This window comes from Rhizophagus irregularis, chromosome 28 (assembly GCF_026210795.1).
Source record: "Rhizophagus irregularis chromosome 28, complete sequence".
NCBI lineage: Eukaryota > Fungi > Glomeromycota > Glomeromycetes > Glomerales > Glomeraceae > Rhizophagus > Rhizophagus irregularis.
In genome coordinates, this window is record NC_089456.1 from 923,876 (window position 1) to 942,636 (window position 18,761).

The 18,761-nt window shown below is 26.8% G+C and overlaps 7 protein-coding genes across 7 annotated transcripts; 6 read left to right on the plus strand and 1 right to left on the minus strand.

Annotated features, from left to right (window-relative positions):
- The first annotated feature begins 204 nt into the window (after positions 1-204).
- OCT59_018859 (uncharacterized protein) lies at positions 205-4,581 on the plus strand. The gene is made up of 19 exons (XM_025319149.2): positions 205-334; positions 408-543; positions 772-866; positions 962-1,038; positions 1,112-1,279; positions 1,400-1,541; positions 1,618-1,775; positions 1,844-1,912; positions 1,990-2,083; positions 2,155-2,291; positions 2,359-2,466; positions 2,529-2,678; positions 2,745-2,876; positions 2,945-3,065; positions 3,154-3,233; positions 3,306-3,446; positions 3,508-3,713; positions 3,804-3,909; positions 3,991-4,581. The coding sequence occupies exons 2-19, from the start codon at positions 410-412 to the stop codon at positions 4,183-4,185; spliced, it is 2,313 nt and encodes a 770-aa protein (XP_025174409.1). The 5' UTR covers positions 205-334; positions 408-409; the 3' UTR covers positions 4,186-4,581.
- A 3,361-nt stretch (positions 4,582-7,942) lies between these two features.
- Positions 7,943-10,112, plus strand: OCT59_018860 (uncharacterized protein; the record flags this gene model as incomplete). Its single annotated transcript, XM_066135658.1, has 10 exons — positions 7,943-8,227; positions 8,297-8,486; positions 8,561-8,608; positions 8,678-8,750; positions 8,830-8,922; positions 8,994-9,131; positions 9,196-9,336; positions 9,400-9,504; positions 9,572-9,720; positions 9,788-10,112. The coding sequence occupies exons 1-10, from the start codon at positions 8,041-8,043 to the stop codon at positions 10,110-10,112; spliced, it is 1,449 nt and encodes a 482-aa protein (XP_066004924.1). The 5' UTR covers positions 7,943-8,040.
- A 99-nt stretch (positions 10,113-10,211) lies between these two features.
- On the plus strand, positions 10,212-11,609 carry OCT59_018861 (uncharacterized protein). The gene is made up of 5 exons (XM_066135659.1): positions 10,212-10,587; positions 10,675-10,797; positions 10,872-11,011; positions 11,079-11,239; positions 11,307-11,609. The coding sequence occupies exons 1-5, from the start codon at positions 10,230-10,232 to the stop codon at positions 11,446-11,448; spliced, it is 924 nt and encodes a 307-aa protein (XP_066004925.1). The 5' UTR covers positions 10,212-10,229; the 3' UTR covers positions 11,449-11,609.
- OCT59_018862 (uncharacterized protein) lies at positions 11,420-12,820 on the minus strand (the record flags this gene model as incomplete). Its single annotated transcript, XM_025333208.2, has 7 exons — positions 11,420-11,552; positions 11,631-12,090; positions 12,170-12,236; positions 12,301-12,336; positions 12,424-12,537; positions 12,605-12,682; positions 12,763-12,820. The coding sequence occupies 7 exons, from the start codon at positions 12,818-12,820 to the stop codon at positions 11,484-11,486; spliced, it is 882 nt and encodes a 293-aa protein (XP_025174406.1). The 3' UTR covers positions 11,420-11,483.
- A 370-nt stretch (positions 12,821-13,190) lies between these two features.
- OCT59_018863 (uncharacterized protein) lies at positions 13,191-14,759 on the plus strand (the record flags this gene model as incomplete). Its single annotated transcript, XM_025319148.2, has 8 exons — positions 13,191-13,316; positions 13,382-13,516; positions 13,589-13,606; positions 13,678-13,751; positions 13,827-13,881; positions 13,959-14,075; positions 14,165-14,203; positions 14,287-14,759. The coding sequence occupies 8 exons, from the start codon at positions 13,191-13,193 to the stop codon at positions 14,581-14,583; spliced, it is 861 nt and encodes a 286-aa protein (XP_025174405.1). The 3' UTR covers positions 14,584-14,759.
- Positions 14,760-14,887: 128 nt separating this feature from the next.
- On the plus strand, positions 14,888-16,257 carry OCT59_018864 (RNA polymerase II subunit A C-terminal domain phosphatase). Its single transcript, XM_025319147.2, has 5 exons — positions 14,888-14,996; positions 15,068-15,211; positions 15,277-15,419; positions 15,521-15,639; positions 15,854-16,257. The coding sequence occupies exons 1-5, from the start codon at positions 14,920-14,922 to the stop codon at positions 15,959-15,961; spliced, it is 591 nt and encodes a 196-aa protein (XP_025174404.1). The 5' UTR covers positions 14,888-14,919; the 3' UTR covers positions 15,962-16,257.
- Positions 16,258-16,475: 218 nt separating this feature from the next.
- OCT59_018865 (uncharacterized protein) lies at positions 16,476-18,331 on the plus strand (the record flags this gene model as incomplete). Its single annotated transcript, XM_025323563.2, has 7 exons — positions 16,476-16,524; positions 16,596-16,747; positions 16,819-17,055; positions 17,129-17,176; positions 17,273-17,575; positions 17,676-17,821; positions 17,887-18,331. 7 exons carry the CDS (start codon positions 16,476-16,478, stop codon positions 18,179-18,181), a joined length of 1,230 nt encoding a protein of 409 aa, XP_025174403.2. The 3' UTR covers positions 18,182-18,331.
- Positions 18,332-18,761: the final 430 nt, after the last annotated feature.

Here is an 18,761-nt window from a genome sequence, read left to right on the forward strand (position 1 = left end):
AGCTCTGTATTTACTAGTAATAATTTTTAATCACGTGCATGAATTTTTGAGTCATGATTATTTTAAGTTCGTAATGTCGCAGTCCGTCATATTGATAAATCATTCGGACTTCGGAGTTTGCTTGTGCTACGTAAGAAAGAAATCAGGTTTTATATAACTTGCTAAAAGAGCCCAAATTTTTAAAAAAGATAGCTTTTGGGTTTCTACTCTGTAGTGTTATTTATTCACTGGCAGAGCAGTTTTTATCTACTTCATATTAAAGAGACTCTTTCAGGTTATTTTACTTGGCTTCTCTTAACTCACACCTCGATCACTTGCAATAATTTTTTATAAGGTAATAAAAAATAATATATAAAACTGCGGCAAAATTTAAACGCGCATTCTCATTTCAGTAATATCCTTAGCAGCAATGGAGTCGAATCCACCTTTACCTGCACCAAACGACTTGGCAGCTACTTGGGCTTTTCTTGAAAATGGCATCGATCAAATTATGAATAGGCTGGAAGAAGGATTAAGCTACAAGCGATATATGGATCTTTATACGTATCCTTTTTATAAATACCTTTTGCAATGTATCATTTATTTCAAGCATCTATGGATGGTTTGTGTAACATTAATAGTAATAACATTATTGAAAATACTCTGATGAGTTGCTGATAAATTTTCATATAAAAAAAAAGAAAGATAAATAATAATTCATATGTTCCTCTTTCTGAAACTTTAAATAAATTTACTCATTGTATCCTTGACGGCATTGATTCACTTATATAGTGGTATTTACAATTATTGTACAAGCAGTCGTATGAATCCTGGTTTTGCTTCAGAACCTCTCGCTGGTCCTGGTTCTAATTTAAATAATAATCGAGGTACAATAATTCCAGCATTTCATATATTGTTCTTATTTATTTAATGTATTTTAAAGGTCTAATTTGTTTTTTGTATGTGAAATTGTTTAATTTAGGGGCCAATTTAATGGGTAGTGATTTATATCAGAATCTACAAAGATATCTAGAAAGACATCTTTTCACTATTCGTGAGGTATAACGGTTTAATAAGTATATTATTAGAGGATTGTTTTTAATGATTAACAATCTTTTTCTTTTCTCAACAGAATTCAACGCAGTATATGGACGAGAATTTATTGCGGTATTATACTAGACATTGGGAGAAATATACAACGGCTTCCTCATACGTGCATCATGTGTTCCGGTATCTTAATCGTCATTGGGTGAAGAGAGAAATCGATGAAGGTCGCAAGACAGTCTATGACGTTTATACTGTATGTCTTACATTAAGTACGGATACAAAATTTGATATTTGTAACATCACAACAAATTACAAAGACTTACAAATTTAATATAACGCGACACACTCTTTATACATTATATTGCTTATATAGCTCACCTTAGTCAGCTGGCGAGAACACATGTTTAAACATGTAGAACGCCACGTAATGACTGCAGTGTTAAAACTCATCGAACGACAAAGGAATGGTGAGACTGTTGAAACTGGTCTCGTTAAAAGTGTTGTTGAATCTTTCGGTAAGTTTATTCTTTAAAATTTTTGTACATTCGTTTTATACGATTGTGACATTCATTCATATATTTGTCTATTTAGTTGCTCTTGGTCTTGATGATGCGGATTCTTCTAAATCCACGCTTGATGTTTATAAGGATCATTTTGAAAGACCATTCGTGGAAGCTTCGGAAGTTTATTATAAGAAAGAATCGGAAAAGTTTGTCAGCGAAAACAGTGTCACAGATTATATGAAAAAGGTATGAAATGTAAAAATTCTCTTCCCTTCCTGTCGAGTTCTATGCCTTTAATTATATGATCTCTTTAGGCCGAGACGCGTTTATCCGAGGAAGAAAACCGCGTAAAAATGTATTTACATACGAGTACTAATAAACCTGTAAGTATACAAGATAATATTATCATTAGATATTTGAACATTCATTAATTTTAACTAATATTACTTTCTTTTTAAAGCTTATTACAACATGTGAGGCAGTACTTGTAAAGAATCATACAGACATCATGTGGGATGAATTCCAAAATTTATTGAATATGGATAAATTAGATGGTAATTATATACTTAATTATAAGAAGATATAGTGTTACAATTAATAAAATGCTGTGTTTTAATTTTAATAGACCTCCATAGGATGTATTCTCTTTTATCGCGTATCCCTGAAGGATTGGACCCACTACGTACGCGATTCGAAGAACATGTGCGCAAGGCTGGTTTGAGTGCTATCGAAAAAATTGCAGATCAAGGCGGTGAAACCATGGTATAATCAATTTTTTTTTTTACTTTTTTTTTAAAAAAAAATGGATTTTTAATCTTTACTATTTTAGGAGCCAAAAACTTACGTCGATGCACTGTTGGAAGTCCATAGAAAATATAATGATATGGTTACAACAGCGTTCAGAGGCGAAGCTGGCTTCGTTGCATCACTGGATAAGGTAAATAACGAATAATTTACGCAGTCTAAAATTTTTTTTATTAATCTTGCGTTTAACTTTAGGCTTGTCGAGAGTTTGTGAATCGCAACAATGTGTGTAAGTCCTCGACATCAAAATCCCCAGAATTGTTGGCCAGGTTCTGCGATTCATTACTTAGGAAGAGTGCGAAGAATCCAGAAGAAGGCGATCTGGAAGATGTATTGAATAACATCGTATGTACATCAAATGAAAAAAAAAGCCAATATCTTTTAAGTTTGCTAATATTTAGTATTCTATAGATGACAGTGTTCAAATATGTTGAGGATAAAGACGTGTTCCAAAAATTCTATTCTAAAATGTTAGCAAAACGTCTCGTGAACGGTACATCGGCATCAGAAGATGCTGAGTCGAGCATGATATCAAAATTAAAGGTTTGTTGCTTAATATATTTAACATTTTAAGTATGTACAAATTATACATATTTCTACGTAAATTTTAGGAAGCTTGTGGCTTTGAATATACTTCAAAATTACAACGCATGTTTACGGACATGGGTCTGAGTAAAGATCTTAATGATCAATTCAAAGATAGATTTTCGACGGATGCAGGTGATCAGCAAGGTATTTGCAAACGGGATATTTCCATTTAGGCGTTTTTATATTTGCATATAAGTGACTCATATATGTTACGTTATATGCTGTAATTTAGTTGATTTTTCGGTTCTTGTATTGGGAACAGCATCTTGGCCGCTTCAACCATCTACTACTAATTTCATCATACCCGAAGAGGTATGTTATTTCTTGATTAATTAAATAGTTAATATGCAACAAATTAATTATTTTTATTCCATTATACTTTAGGTTGAAAAAACGTTTCACAAATTCAAAATGTTTTATCAAAATAAACATTCAGGTCGTAAATTAAATTGGCTATTTCATCTTTCAAAAGGGGAATTGAAAACTAATTATTTGAAGGCATCAAAGACAACTTACACATTTCAGGTTGGTATATAATATAGGTGTATTTTTGTAATCATATTATTTAAACTTTGTTTTACAATAGGTTTCTACATATCAAATGGGCATTCTTCTGCAATACAATAAAGACACGACATATACTTTTGAAGAATTGAGCCAAAGTACCGATTTGAATGCAGAAGTTTTATCGGGACAATTAGGAATTTTAGTGAAAGCTAAAGTATTACTACTCTCTAACGGAGCTGTTGGCGAACCCGGTTCTCGATATGATTTGCATATGGATTTCAAGAGGTTTGCAATAATGATTTAATAATTGATATAAATAAATCAATAATTTAGAATTACATTAATTATTTTGTTACTTAATAAATAATACAATAGTAAGAAGGTTCGTATCCAATTGAACGTTCCTGTTAAATCTGAACAGAAGGTTGAAGTAGAAGAGACACATAAGACTGTTGAAGAAGACAGAAAATTGTTGATGCAGGTTTATATTATATTTATAATTATGGTATTTTGATTTACATGAAACGTAAATTAATGATTTGTTTTTTGAAATAATAATCAGGCCGCCATTGTTCGTATTATGAAGACGCGCAAAACAATGAAACACGTAGCTCTTGTCAACGAAGTAATTTCTCAGCTATCAAATCGCTTCAAGCCAAAAATTCCAGATATCAAAAAGTGTATTGATGTCTTGTTGGAAAAGGAATATTTAGAACGTGTAGAAGGCCAAAAGGACATGTTTTCATATGTGGCTTAGTTTTTAGTTAATTCGTTTAACATTACTATTAATTCTTTTCAGACAAATTTTATCATAGTGTATAATTTATCGGAATCTGCGTTAGATATTGTTGATAATAATTGCCATAGCTAAAATCGAGTCTTGGTAATAAAAGCTTGACATGTTTTACTATAATGAACTAGCAGTAGTTTTGAAATTGTATAAACTTGGTGGTTTACTTCTCTTATGTTGATTATATACAATGATTCAGTCAAAAAAATAGAAGTATTAAGCCTAAATTTTATGAACAATTTTATTTTTTTATTCTTTTTAACTCATTTTTCCTTATACTCCTTTTTTTTTAAAAAAAAAAATCCTTATATTTTCTTTATATATGTACTTTTCTTGTAATAAATATCATAAATTTTTTAAATCAAAATAGTTATTTTTTTTTTTTATATTGGTCACGTGATATAATTTGTATAACCATATATTTAATTAAAAGATTATATATATAATAGTTTAAAAAATCAAATTATTAGTTATCCTAATATTATATATATTGCTTTTTAAGTATTACTAAATAAAATCTAGACTTTTTAACCTTTAAAACCTTTACCAGTAAAAAATCAATTTTATTTTATAAATATTTTACTTTTTATATATTTAATAGGATTCTAAAAATCTTTTATCTATATTAGATAAAATAAAATTTTAGATATAAAGGCTATGCAAACTTAATTTTTTGGTTTATAACATAGCAATTTTAAAAATAACTTGGCAACCTAGTTTTAATGTTTTTTTTTTCAAAAAATTTATATATGAAATTTTTTTTTAATTTTAAAAAATTTTACCTAGTATAATAATATAAAAAATTTTTTTGGAAATCTAACAAAAACTAATCCAACCTGAATATAAGAACTGAAAAATTAAGTTTATATAGTCTAACTAAAAATTTTACTATAAGAAATTTTTTTAAACTAAAAGTAAAATTATTAGTAAAAATATAAATTATATTAATTTTACTAGTTACTTACTGCTATTATTTAGTATGTATAGATTTATCAAAAGCTTTTCTTTGTTATATTTGTTTAGTTTATTATGTTACTAAAGTACTTTTTTTATTAGTTTAATTAAAGTATTAAACAAATTAAATATAAAAGGATTATTTACCTTAATTATAAATTATAACCAAAAGGTCTCTTTTTTTACTTTAAAAAAAAGGTTAAAAAACTGATAAATTTTTAATTAAAAGGAAAAGTGTTATTTTATTTATTTATTTTAAAATACAAATAATAGATTAAAAGTTAAAAAAACCTTATTTTAATATTATACTAAAATTATATATTTAAATAATTTAATTTAAATAACTCATTATAAATTATAATTGTATAATCTTTTTAAATTCTTCTACACTATTTTTCTAAATAAATAAATAAATAATAAATATATAACACAGTCAACTCTTTTTAAGTGCATGTAATATATATTTTTTCTTTAAATGCATTTTTTTACTCAGTTTTAAGTATATAGAGATTACATATAATTTCTTTCTCTAAATGTATATATACCCTTTTTAAATGCACATTTTTTTCAAATTTTTATTATAATTTCAAAAGAGATGCATTTAGAAAAAGTTGACTGTATAACTAAATATAACTAAACTAAATATATCTAAATATATTTATAAATACTAACTAAATAAATGTTTTATATAATTGCATTCTACTGGATGGATATAGTTTATGATAATTTGTTTGTATAATATATAAACTACATATCAATAAAGCATATATAGTAAATCATTAAAAAAAAAAAATGTTTATATGATAAAATGTATTTTGTTAAATTTATAATATAAATTTTCATACTATTATATAATTTTATATTTAAGTAATAATTAAAAAATTCAATACACAATTATTTATTTAACTAATTAAAATTTCATATTAAAATAAGTAAATAAATATCTTATATGAGAGTAAATTTTATTATACAGTCGTCACTGGATATAACGAATCTGCCGTTCCAAGCATTTTAGTTTGGTATATGATGAATTTGATATATGATATTCATATTATATATTGAACTGTTCGGTATATAAATTTTATCCAATTAAATTATAGCAGCATATACTGTAATATTTAAAGTTCAGATGATTACATGATTTACTATAACAGATAATACTATGTTTTATTTAAAATTTATGTGTTCATCAATTTTTTAAGTATTTACCAGCTATTCAAATGAAAATTTTATCTGAAATAATTTTTCTGGTAGTCCATTCTTTTATATTACTAATTAAAGTTACGTGATAGTTCAGTATACTAAATATGTAACTGATATACTTGGGCTGGCTAAAATAAGTTCAGATGTGATATATAGTAATTTATTATGTGATTTCGTTATATCCAGTACAATTAATTATAAAAAAATCAGTTCTGTGAAACTTGGTTCAATACAACAAGTTTTCAGTACAAACAGGTTCGTTATAACCAGTGGCGACTGTATTGTTAAGTAACTTAAATCTAACATATTTATATATTGTTTAGAATTTTAAAATAATCTATACTTAAAAATAGAATTAGAAAAATGTATTATGACAGTTCAAAAATTACTTCAGGAGATAACAACTGACACATCTGCAAAAGTGCTATAAATATATAAAACATTTAGTTTAAAAAAATAAAGCATTTAAAACTAAAAATTCTGCACTTAATTCAGAAATTAATAAATATTTAAAGTAATATTTTTGTTTTATTAATAAAAATCAGGTTATTATTTTAATAACTTTATTTTTAAGAATATATTGTAAATTGATTTCCACATTAACTAAAAATAAAACTATTGCAAAAATACAAACCTCTAATAGAATTTGTTATAACTTATTGTCAAAAAAAAAGCATATTTATTTTAGATAATAAATTATTTAATGCAAAATGTTTTTTTTAAGCAATCAAACTTCCTGTAAAGTATGTTATCCTATCAGAATGTCTATTAATGTCATTTAATTTTTGCTTAACCTAGTACCATTTCAAGTATTTTTTGTAATATTTTATTTTGTACAGTTAATATTATTTAATTACTGTTAAAATATTACTTTTTGAATATCAGATAATCCAGATCAGTATGAAACATTTGCAAATTTATATGGTAAATCCTCAACAGAAAATTTCACTTTAATAAATTCAAAATCTAAAGCTAAACTGATACCAAGTAATGTTCTCATTCCGCCAAAATCTGGAATATATAAAATGTAATTCTTGTGTAAATACATGATGCCTTTATATTAACAGAACAACAAAAACAAACTTACACGTATTTACAGTATGTGGATCACCAATTTTTCCAGATGAGGTTTGATCGCAAATTTGTACCCTTAAAAGGCTTAAATAATTGCGGTTAGAGCTGACCTACAAATCGATTTATAATATAAAACATAATAAACAACACATAAGCTATTATGGATATATAACCAATCCGATCAATTAAAGATTGTGCATAATTAATTATACGGCATTTTTTCGGTCAATCCGATATGATTTAGAAATGAACAGGGCTCAAAAGATTTTGTTATTCTCCTATTGAATTGCTTTATTCTGTTAATAAAATTTTTGGTTGCACGCGACTCTATATGAAAGTCGTGTTTTACCTTCCCTAAACTTTTATATAAAACAGACTATAATTAATTTGGTTCAGCCTTAATATGAAATAAAGTTTTTGACGTATTTGCAAGAAATGATAATATCAGATATGATAAAACATGAAACTATATAGACTTTTAATTAGTACTGCGGATGTGACCTTATCGTCCTATTATGCGTGCTATAATGATCGGCAGTTGAAATACGCGCCTTTTAGTATTCTACGCGACAGAAAAGTTTTGTAAAAATTATGTACTCAAATACTGATACAAATAATAAACGCACTTTGGCAAGTTCCACTGTAGGAGGAGAACGTTATGAAGTTAAGAGACACCATGGAACGAAATATCCGCATCTTCTTAATTTTTATAGTGTGCCTCCTACTGAAGAAATTACCATTGACGAATTTGAAAGCTTCGCTTTTGATAGATTACAAGGTATATAGTTTATCTACATGTGGCTTATTTTTTTTAAAAAAATGTTTCTATTTAAATTTATCTCCAAAGTATTAAAGGCCCTTGAAGGAGCAATATTACGTAACAAATCGGAAGATGATGTAAAAAAATATTTAGAAGAAACATCGAATAAGTGGCTTCCGTTACACTCAAACGAGTCAAGTAAAGCGTATCTGGTGCAAGAAGAAAGGAGAAAAGATCATATATCTCATTTTATTTTAAGGTTGGCTTATTCTAGAACGTAAGTAGTTTAGTTATTAGTGTAAAAAATTCATAATTTATATAATTTATACTAATTACATTCTATTATAAAAGTGAAGAATTAAGAAATTGGTTCCTAAAATATGAATGCGCTTTATTCAAGTAAGCATAAAAGTGAATGTCTAATATAAAATGATTTTTAATCAAATTAATATATTTTATACGTGACAGATTAAGATTTTTAAGAGAAAATCCAACAGAAAAACAAGCATTTCTAAATGATGAAAATATGAGATGGAAAAGTGTATGATCTAAACCAATACAATATAGAGTCATCTTTAAGTTCGTTTCATTTAACTAATCAAATTATTTTATTCTACAAGTTAAATCAAGCCGAAAAGAAATTAATGAAAGAAGAATTGAATGCTTGTTCGATTCCTATTACTACTGATGGTGAATTTTGTGATCTTTTTGAGGTACAAAGAGAAATCCGAATTTTGAAAATTAATAATTATTTTTAAAGAATCTTACTGTTCGTTTGAAATAGATTGATTTTGAGAAAGTACCAGATCTTGTTGCAAGACGTGCCGTTTATTTGAAAGAGGGTAAAGCTTACGTCCCAGTAACCCAGCAATTATCACTTGTTATGTATGAATTTCGTCAGAGACTTGCGAAAGCACTAGAAGTACGCAAAATTCTTTTTTGTTCTAGTTTCACATAATACATTTATTTATTATTTATTTTTATAGTTAGCAAGCAAATCGTTTATTACATTAAGAAATGAACGAATTATGCCAATGTTGGATGAAATTATTAAACAGTACGACGGAAGAACGCAGACAAGCAATTACTCTGTCATTAACAACCCAATTGCGGATAACGTGCATCAGGCAAGTTTAAAATGTTGTATTATTTATTATAATAACAGATTCTTACTTCTTGTTATGTAACAGCTGGTTGATCATTTCCCATTATGTATGCAACATTTGTATCAAAACCTTTGCGAGAATCATCATTTGAAACATTATGCTAGAATACAGTTTAATTTATTCCTCAAGGTATTTTGTTGCTCCTATGAGAATTATATAGAATTAAGATTAATTAGCATAATGTTTAATTCTATAGGGAATTGGATTAACTGTCGAAGAATCACTTGCTTTTTGGAAAAAATCGTTTTCCAAAGTTGATGAAGATAAGTTTCAAAGAGATTACGCGTATAATATTAGGCATAATTATGGTGTAGAAGGAAAACGTCAAGACTATAAACCTTTAAAGTAAGTCTCTCGTTTATCAAATTTTTTTTTTTTTATCGATTAAATTTTATAAATGTTACTTCTGTAGTTGTATGTCTCTTATAACGAAACATCGGCCTAATTCAGGAGAAATTCATGGATGTCCTTTCCGAGAATTTTCTCAACCAAACTTGAAAGCTAAATTGGTACAGATGGGAGTAAGAAATGATGAACATATAAGAGAAATTTTAAACCTTGCTGAAGAAGAACATTATCAAGTCGCTTGTACTAAATATTTTGAGATTACTAAAGGCTTGCTAGATAAAAATAATGACAGTATTATTATAGAAACAATTGAACATCCAAATGAATATTTGAATGCGAGTGTTCTTCTTGAAAAAAATAGGAAGAAAATGAGTAATAAGGATAAATGAAAAAATATGGTTTTTTATCTATTAATTATAAAATAAAAAAGTCTAATGTAACACAGATGAGATAGTCGATCTAAAGTTTTGATAAATTAGAAAATGTTAATAAAACTAATATTCAAAATGTCAATTCAAAATCTGCTGAGAACTTCTAGATCGAATTATGGTTTGCAATTTGCAAGTTTATATAGATTGACTTCGATAAGAAGATATTCCACAAATGTGGATGAAACACAAGCAAATAATATACAAACGAACGCCAATGTAAAAGACAAGCCTATTACTAACACTAGCGATACCAAGAGTTACTCAATGAATGCAGGAAGAAGTAACTCTTTTGCAAATAGACGTAGGGCTCGTGATAGGATAGAAAATCAAACTCTATCTCGAACGCTTGACCAAAGATCTGTACCTCCACCTTCTTCTATGTTAAGAAATTGGGAAAATTCCCCAAAAAAGCTACATTTGAATTTTTGGAAAGGTGAATTAAAAAATTATTATTATATATATATATTGTTTTTCTTTTTTTTTTTTAAGCAAAAGTTAATTATCGTAATAATTTGTATAGAGCCATATACGAGATTGTATCAAAATATTCATATTTCTAAACTCCCTATTTCTGTTACTCATCAAGATATTGAAATGTTAACTCAAGGAATTTATCCTGACAATGAAAACCCCATTAATAAAAGTTAAGTCTTTACGTTCAATGTGAATTTTCTAAAAAAAATTATCGGATTAATCTTATATACTTCATTTATATAGTTTTTATGGTATACAATGATTATTATAAACCAACCGGATCTGCATGGATACAATTCAACCACTCTAGAAATGCTTCGCTATTTGCTAAATATGTTAATCAAAAAACTTTTTATGGAAACAAATTAAATGTTGAATTAATGGTAATCAAATTTTTTTTAATCTTTTTTTTTTCGATAAATAGTAATTAAATACATACTTATTTTGCAGAAATATATTCCCGAGGAAATTCAAATGGATCCATTAAATTATCGTGTTGGTAAATGTATTATTTTAGCAGGACTGCCGCGGGACGTAACCAAATCCTATCTAGAGGAATATTTAATACAAAAATCCAACAAACGCTTTGAACTCGCCGATGTTACTCGAGAGTATGTATATACATAAATAATAATATTGCAAAAGTCTTATTTGTTGCTAATGATGATGATATTTCAGGGCTGCAACTATTAGTGATACATCAAAATGGTTGATATTATCCAATAGTTCGGAAGATATTTATTTCATATTTGATAGAATTCATAATAAGTATTTTGATAGTGATAATGAATATAAATTGAAAGCAAGAGTAGTAAGATAATTTATTAATAAATAATAAACCAATTTTATGGAGATCTAATATATATCTGTGGGATCCCAACAGAAATGCCTATTTTCACTCAAAGAATCGAGAGACTCCATATCCTAGAAAAAAATATATTTTTTTTAATATACTAGTATAATGAAAATTCTTATAAAAAAAATATATATATATATATTTACTTGCTCTGTTAATTCAAAATGAAATATATTTGCGTTTAAGCTTATTCGTTCTGGTGTGATAGACTTGGGTATAACGATAGCATCATGTTGATATCCCCATCTTAATAAAACTTGTGCTGTAGTGACTTCATGCTTATCAGCAATTTCTTTTAAAATAGGAATATTGATTTCCCCATTTATTAACTTTCCTTGACCAACGCTTGAATAAGCTTGTACTTGAATATTATTTTTTTTACATATATCAATTACATCTTTTTGATATAGGAGCGGATGCAATTCGAATTGTAATACTTGTGGTACTATAGTACAATATGACAACAATTCAGTAATATGACGATGAGTATAATTGCTTATTCCAATAGATTTAACTTTTCCTTCTGAATATAATTTTTCTAGAGCTTTCCAACTTCCTTTACGATTTTCCGCATGCATTGGATCTGACGGTTTCAGTTTTGATGTCCTAAATTTAGGTAGGTTCATTATTATGAGGACGATGAAAATAATATATATGTATATTATGTTATTTATAACAATCTCACCCGGGCCAGTGAATCAAAAATAGATCAAGATAATTAAGATTCCATCGTTTCAAAGAACACGAGAATGCTACATAAAAAAGGATATTAATTAGATTTTATTAATAAAGACAATGAATTGGAATAATAATAACCATTTAGACAGCAATCATATCCTTGATCATTTGGAGCTATATAAATTTATTATAACCACTCAATTAGAACAATTAAATTCAAAAATAAATGCAAAAAAAAATCGAAAAATTGAATCCACTAACGAAGTTTGCTCGCAATAAAAAAATCTTCTCGTTTAAGGCCAAATGAAGTATCATCAATCAATTTTTTGATAGTTTTTCCAATCGGTTCTTCATTATTATATCCAATTGCTGAATCTATAATATAGATAAATAGGATAAATATTTTGTTCTCCATAAACATATATGTAATATACATATATACCGATAAGTCTATATCCAGATGCAACAGCACTTCTTACGGCTTTATCAACATCACATTTTTTCAGTCGGTACGTACCCACTAATTAAAACCAGAGAACAAAAGGCATTAATATATATACAATATTGATATAATTTATGTATAGACAAATAGATAATTACGCCCAAGCGCGGGAATTTTTACTCCATTGTTAAGAACAAAATTCGGGATTGTAGACATTTTTAATGTATTTCGTCATGAATGTTATAGATTATATACTTGTTGGGTGATCATCACCATCCGCGACAAAATCATGTGACTAGATTTAAATTATACTTTCAGAACATGTTCATGATGTTTTATCGATCATTTTCTTAATTTCAGTCATGTAATTCCGATATTAAGCACCCTTTTTCTTTTCGTTATAACAAAATTGTAAATGAACTTGTTTATGAGTTATGGGGTGCTTATTTTCGGTATACGATGTTGGAACGATGTAACGATGTAACGATGTAATTAGAACATCCGGAAGCACAACATTCCTGATAAATTATTTTATAAGATGATATTTACTGGGAATTGTTTTTATAAAAAAAATATTTCTTTTTTAATGGAATCCTGTAAGGAATCCTTTACCAAATATTTCAAATATTTTATAACTGGTGTTGTTTTTGTTGGTTCATTTCAATGTAATTTATTATATCTTGCAAATTATCCAGAAGGTTCAAGACAATATGTAAGAATTTCTATAAATTATTTAATGCGAATTTTTTAATTAACAAACTGAAAACTTTACTTAAGGTTCCAAAACCATCGGAACATTGTCTACCATTCAAAGAGGAAATACTGACTACATCCGATAGTGTTAAAATTCGATTATATGTCATACAGCAAGAAAACAACGCAAGTAAAAGACCAACGATATTATATTGTCACGTGAGTCATTAATTTTATTTCTTCTGTATCAATAGGACCACTAATAAAATAATTCAAAAAATTATCCTTTAGGGAAATGCAGGGAATATGGTAAAATGTTTCAAGGTGGATAATTTAATTTAACGATATTGAAGTACTTATTTTTTAATATTTATATGTAGGGGCATTGTTTGCCAGTTGCGGAGCGATTGTATAATCAACTCAGATGTAATATAGTTATGCTTTCATATAGAGGGTATGGGGTACAAATATTTATTTATTTGTATTACAATTATAATTATGATTAAAATATTTTGAATCTTATAATCAGATATGGCTTTAGTGAAGGTTCTCCCTCAGAGAAAGGACTTAAAATAGACGCTCAAGTAAGTCATTTGCACTTATTCGTTTTATACTTGTGTAGATTCTTATAATTACAAGGTATTTAATTTAATTCTTTTAGACTGCGTTAGACTATATTAAAGGACATGAAGTATTTCAACACACAAAAGTAATAGTGTATGGTCAGTCTCTCGGAGGCGCGGTATCGATTGATTTAGTATCGAAAAATGAAGATAAAGTTTGTTTTTTTTATTTATTACAAATATTATTTGGTATGATTATTTGTTTGTTAAATTTATTATTTATAATTTGTTGAATGTTTAATAGGTTTCAGGTCTTATAGTTGAAAATACTTTTCTTAGCATTGTAAGTTAAATCGCAAATTAAGAAGAATTAAGTGTGTGTTTACTGTAATGTTAAATTCTCTAATTATTATTTAATATTCTTAGCCAAAATTAGTACCTCATGTCATTCCACCACTTCGTTATTTTACATTTTTTTGTACACAAAAATGGGAATCAGAAAAAGCCATTCAGAATTTAAAACATATTCCAATATTGTTTCTTTTTGGTGAATGTGATGAACTTATTCCAAAAGAACATTGTAATCGATTATATGAATTAGCTAATACTGAAGGTGGGAAAGATATACAATCATTTGAATTTGGAACACATGCGGACACTGTTGCACAGCCGGATTATTTCGATTCAATCGGTAGATTTTTATCAAAAAAAATAATTTCGTAGGATCATGTTAATGTGTTAAAGATACCATTAAGTTATTATTATCATTTTTATTTTATTTAGTTTATTTTATTTTTTTGTATATAATTAATTATATACATTCCGTTAATAACTTGATAATGCTATTATAGATAATTTTATTATATAATAAATTAATTTTAACCTTTTGTACCTTTTGTATACTAGTTTTCCTTAAAATAAAAAAATTGTGACGCGTATATAACGCGAAAATCATGAAAATCATGTGAGAGTCGAGAGTCGCACAAAAATAATATAAATAGTATGGAGGATTTCTGAAATAATTTTTACACCTAGTTTTTTTAATATATTAGAAGAATAATGGGAATAGGTAGAAATTTCGCGGTCGTTTGTGCAAGTAACCAAAATCGTAGCATGGAAGCACATCATGTCCTTACGTAATTTGCTATTTCAAAAAATTGTTTCATTTATTTAAAGAATATTATCTAATTTTTTTTTATGCTTAAAGTAAATGTGGTTTTAAGGTAAAATCATATGGTACAGGTTCAGCGGTTAGACTTCCTGGTCCGAGTCTCGATAGACCAAATATTTATCCTTTTGGAACACCATACGATTATATGTTTAAAGATTTACATGAAAAAGATGTTAAATTGTAAGTAATATGCCAAATGAATTTATTTTTGTAACATTATAACTTACTCGATTTTACTTAAAAAGGTATAAACAAAATGGATTATTAGATATGTTGGACAGAAACAGAAAGATTAAGCTCGCTCCCGAACAATGGTATACTGAAGCTAATGAGACTTTTGATGTGATCATAACTTGTGAAGAACGATGTTTTGATGCTATTTGTGAAGGTAAATAAAAAATATACATATTAATTGTTTTTTTTTTCGGAAATTTTCATTTAATATATTTAATATTTCTAGTTTAACAAAATTTTTGGATATAAAATTAGATCTAACAGATAGAGGAGAGCATAAGAATAGGCCTGTTCATATTATAAACATTGATATTAAGGACAATCATGAAGATGCAATGCTTGGCGGTCGTGCTATATTACAACTGGCTCAAATGGTATGTTTTATTTATTTACGATTCATTTTTTTTTCTTGATATACATCGATTTTTTTTTTTTTATGACATAAAAAATAAAAAAGGAAATATTAATTAATTTATATGTATTTTATCCTACCCGTGATTTTATTCGTAATAAAACAAATTCATTGAAAAATAAACAAATTGAAATTCTTGGAATTCTTGGAATTCTTTGGCGGTACTCATAATTTAGATTGACAATGAACAAGTAACGGATTTGGATGAAGCAATTCCGGGAATTTTACAAGAATGGCAAGAAAAATATAAATATGAAATTCTTCATTCCATCGCATATTTTTAATCATAAAAATTATTTATTACTAATATTTCTAAATGGGGTAATCATTTAATGGCCAAGGAATTTCCCTGTGTGCCAAGGTTATAAAATGTGTATCCTAAGAAAATTTTGGTACTACATTTCACGCTTCTGAGAATCTTTCATTTCTCTCCAAAAGGCAACATCATTTCCAAATTCGTCTTGTCATTGAAATATGCATTTTGTTTTATATAAGTAAGAGATTTTAACTGTGACAGAATTTACATTATAAATTATAAAACATTTTATAAATATAAAAGTCTCAGCTTATATATATATATATATATTTTTTTTTTTTTGTTCTGTAAAGGTGTGTTTACTATAAAACGTTATTTATTAAGAATAATATTTAAAAAAAACAAAGTTAAAGCTAATGAGACCTAATAAACATATGTAATTGAATTTTAAAATGTCAGCTAAGGTTATAAAGGATAAAAATACACCGAATATAAATTTTAAAAAGTTTAATTATATTATCAAACGAATAAAACGAATAAAGATGGGAATATTTGATATAAAATCAAAAACTATAGTCACTGATTATTTAGGTAATAATATTGTCGCTTTTTTTTCATCACATTACTTTTTTTTTTGATTTAAATTTTTATAAAATTTATAGAACAGTGTGTCAATAAAAATGATGATGATTGGAATTTAATCATCAATACATGTGATGCGGTAAATGCAACAGAAAACGGAGCAAAGGAAGCAACGAAATTCATTAGAAAGAAGATTTCAAAATCAGGAAACGTTCAACTTCGAACATTAACTGTAAGTAAACACTTTGATCTATGATTTTATTTATTAAATTAAATTAATTTTAAATATAATTATTAATTTAGGTGCTAAAAGCCATGACGGAAAATTGTGGAGCTAAATTTCACGCAGAGATTGCTAGCAAAAAATTTCTTGATGAAATAGAAATTGTAGCAATATCGCCGAACACGGATGATGATATAAAACAAAAAATAGTTACATTATTGGGTACTTTAACTGAAATGTTCAGGAATGAACCCAGTTTGTATCAAATATCTAATCTCTATTCAAAATTGACGGGAATTCGAGTTAGTTCAACTCAGGTATATTTTATATTTTAGATATAATTAACACTTTGGATGATTTATACATACTTATTATTATTATTATATTTAGAAATCTTCTCAATTATCAATCCAACAGAATAATATATCTAATGAAGTCGTAAGTAAAAATATATATATATATATATAATAATTTACTTATTTTCAGTAAATTAACCAAGTTAATAAAATATATCTAATAATTTTATTTATGTAGTCAACGAAAGTTAAAATTTCAGAAACAATTGAAATTTCGAAGAATAATATACAATTGTTCACACAAACGTTATCATTCACTGATCCTGAGAAAGAAGATATTACCAAAAATGAATTGATTCAGGAATTTTATACAAAATGCAAATCTTTACATCAAAGCATTATGAATTATTTATCTGAAATTCAAGATGAACAATGGATAGATACTCTTCTTGCGCTTAATCAGGATTTTGTGAATTCATTTAAAATGTATGAGGATATGATTGAAAGAGGACAAGTAAAAATAGCAAAACACGAATCACAGGTAACAATTAATCTTTTAGTTTTAGTGTTTTTGTTTTAATGAAATAAATTTTATTTTATAAACGATTGTATTGATCATTAATTTCTTTAAAACAAAAAAGAAACAATCATTTAGGGGATCACATTTGAATAATTTAGATTTCGATGATGCTGGAGTCGGGAGTTCATCCTCGTATAATCCATTTGAGGACTCAAACGAGGTGGAATATGATCCCGTAGTTTCAGGCCCAAGTGCGAAAGCATTAGGGTGAGTTATTATAACTTAGTACAATATTATAAAATTAATTAATAATATTAAATTTATTTTATTAGTAAAATGCCCGCATCCAGATTTTATGATTCGACACCGAACCGTAATTCAAGCAATAATAATAACAATAATTATTCATCTTCGTACAATGAAAATCAAAATAAAACTTCATCAATATTTAGTGAAACTCAAAAAGTGCCTGCATCCTTGTATAACGATACCACATTATTTGATGAGGATGAACCCTCTTCAGAGAGTCAACAACAATATTCTAATATAGATGCACCTTTAGAACCAGCTCGACCTCCAAATGGTAGTAATAATATTAATGGAAGGCATGAACATATCGTAATTTAATATATATATCATATATATATATATATATATTATATTTATTATTTATTTATTAGATGTATTTATTATCTGCTATATCAAACTATAAATGATATAATGATATAAAGCAAAATAAATTATTTATATGCAAAGTTGCGCGTGTTTCATACAATTACTTGATCACGAGATTATTACTGCAATGACATGTGTTATTGCTAAATATGCTATAATGATGTTAATAATAGCTATATGTGCTTATACATCATATATTTTAAGAAGTTTAGAAAATCGAATGTGAGCATCAATTTCCAAAAAATAATTCCTATTTAAAATAAAACGATTAATTAAAAATTAATTAATAATTTGTCGATCAAAATTTTACATTTAGGATCATATAAAGTTAAATTGATCCACTTGATCTTTAACAACACTGGAGATGGATAGTACATATAATATCTCGTGGTTGCTAACCTTTTGTTTACTAATATAAGGAATTTGATATAGGAATTTTTGAGACATGTGTAACGGATCTCTTATAATTAGTATTCTCAACAGGAAATCGGCCGATCTACTGCATATTAAAATTGTCTTATTATCCATACTT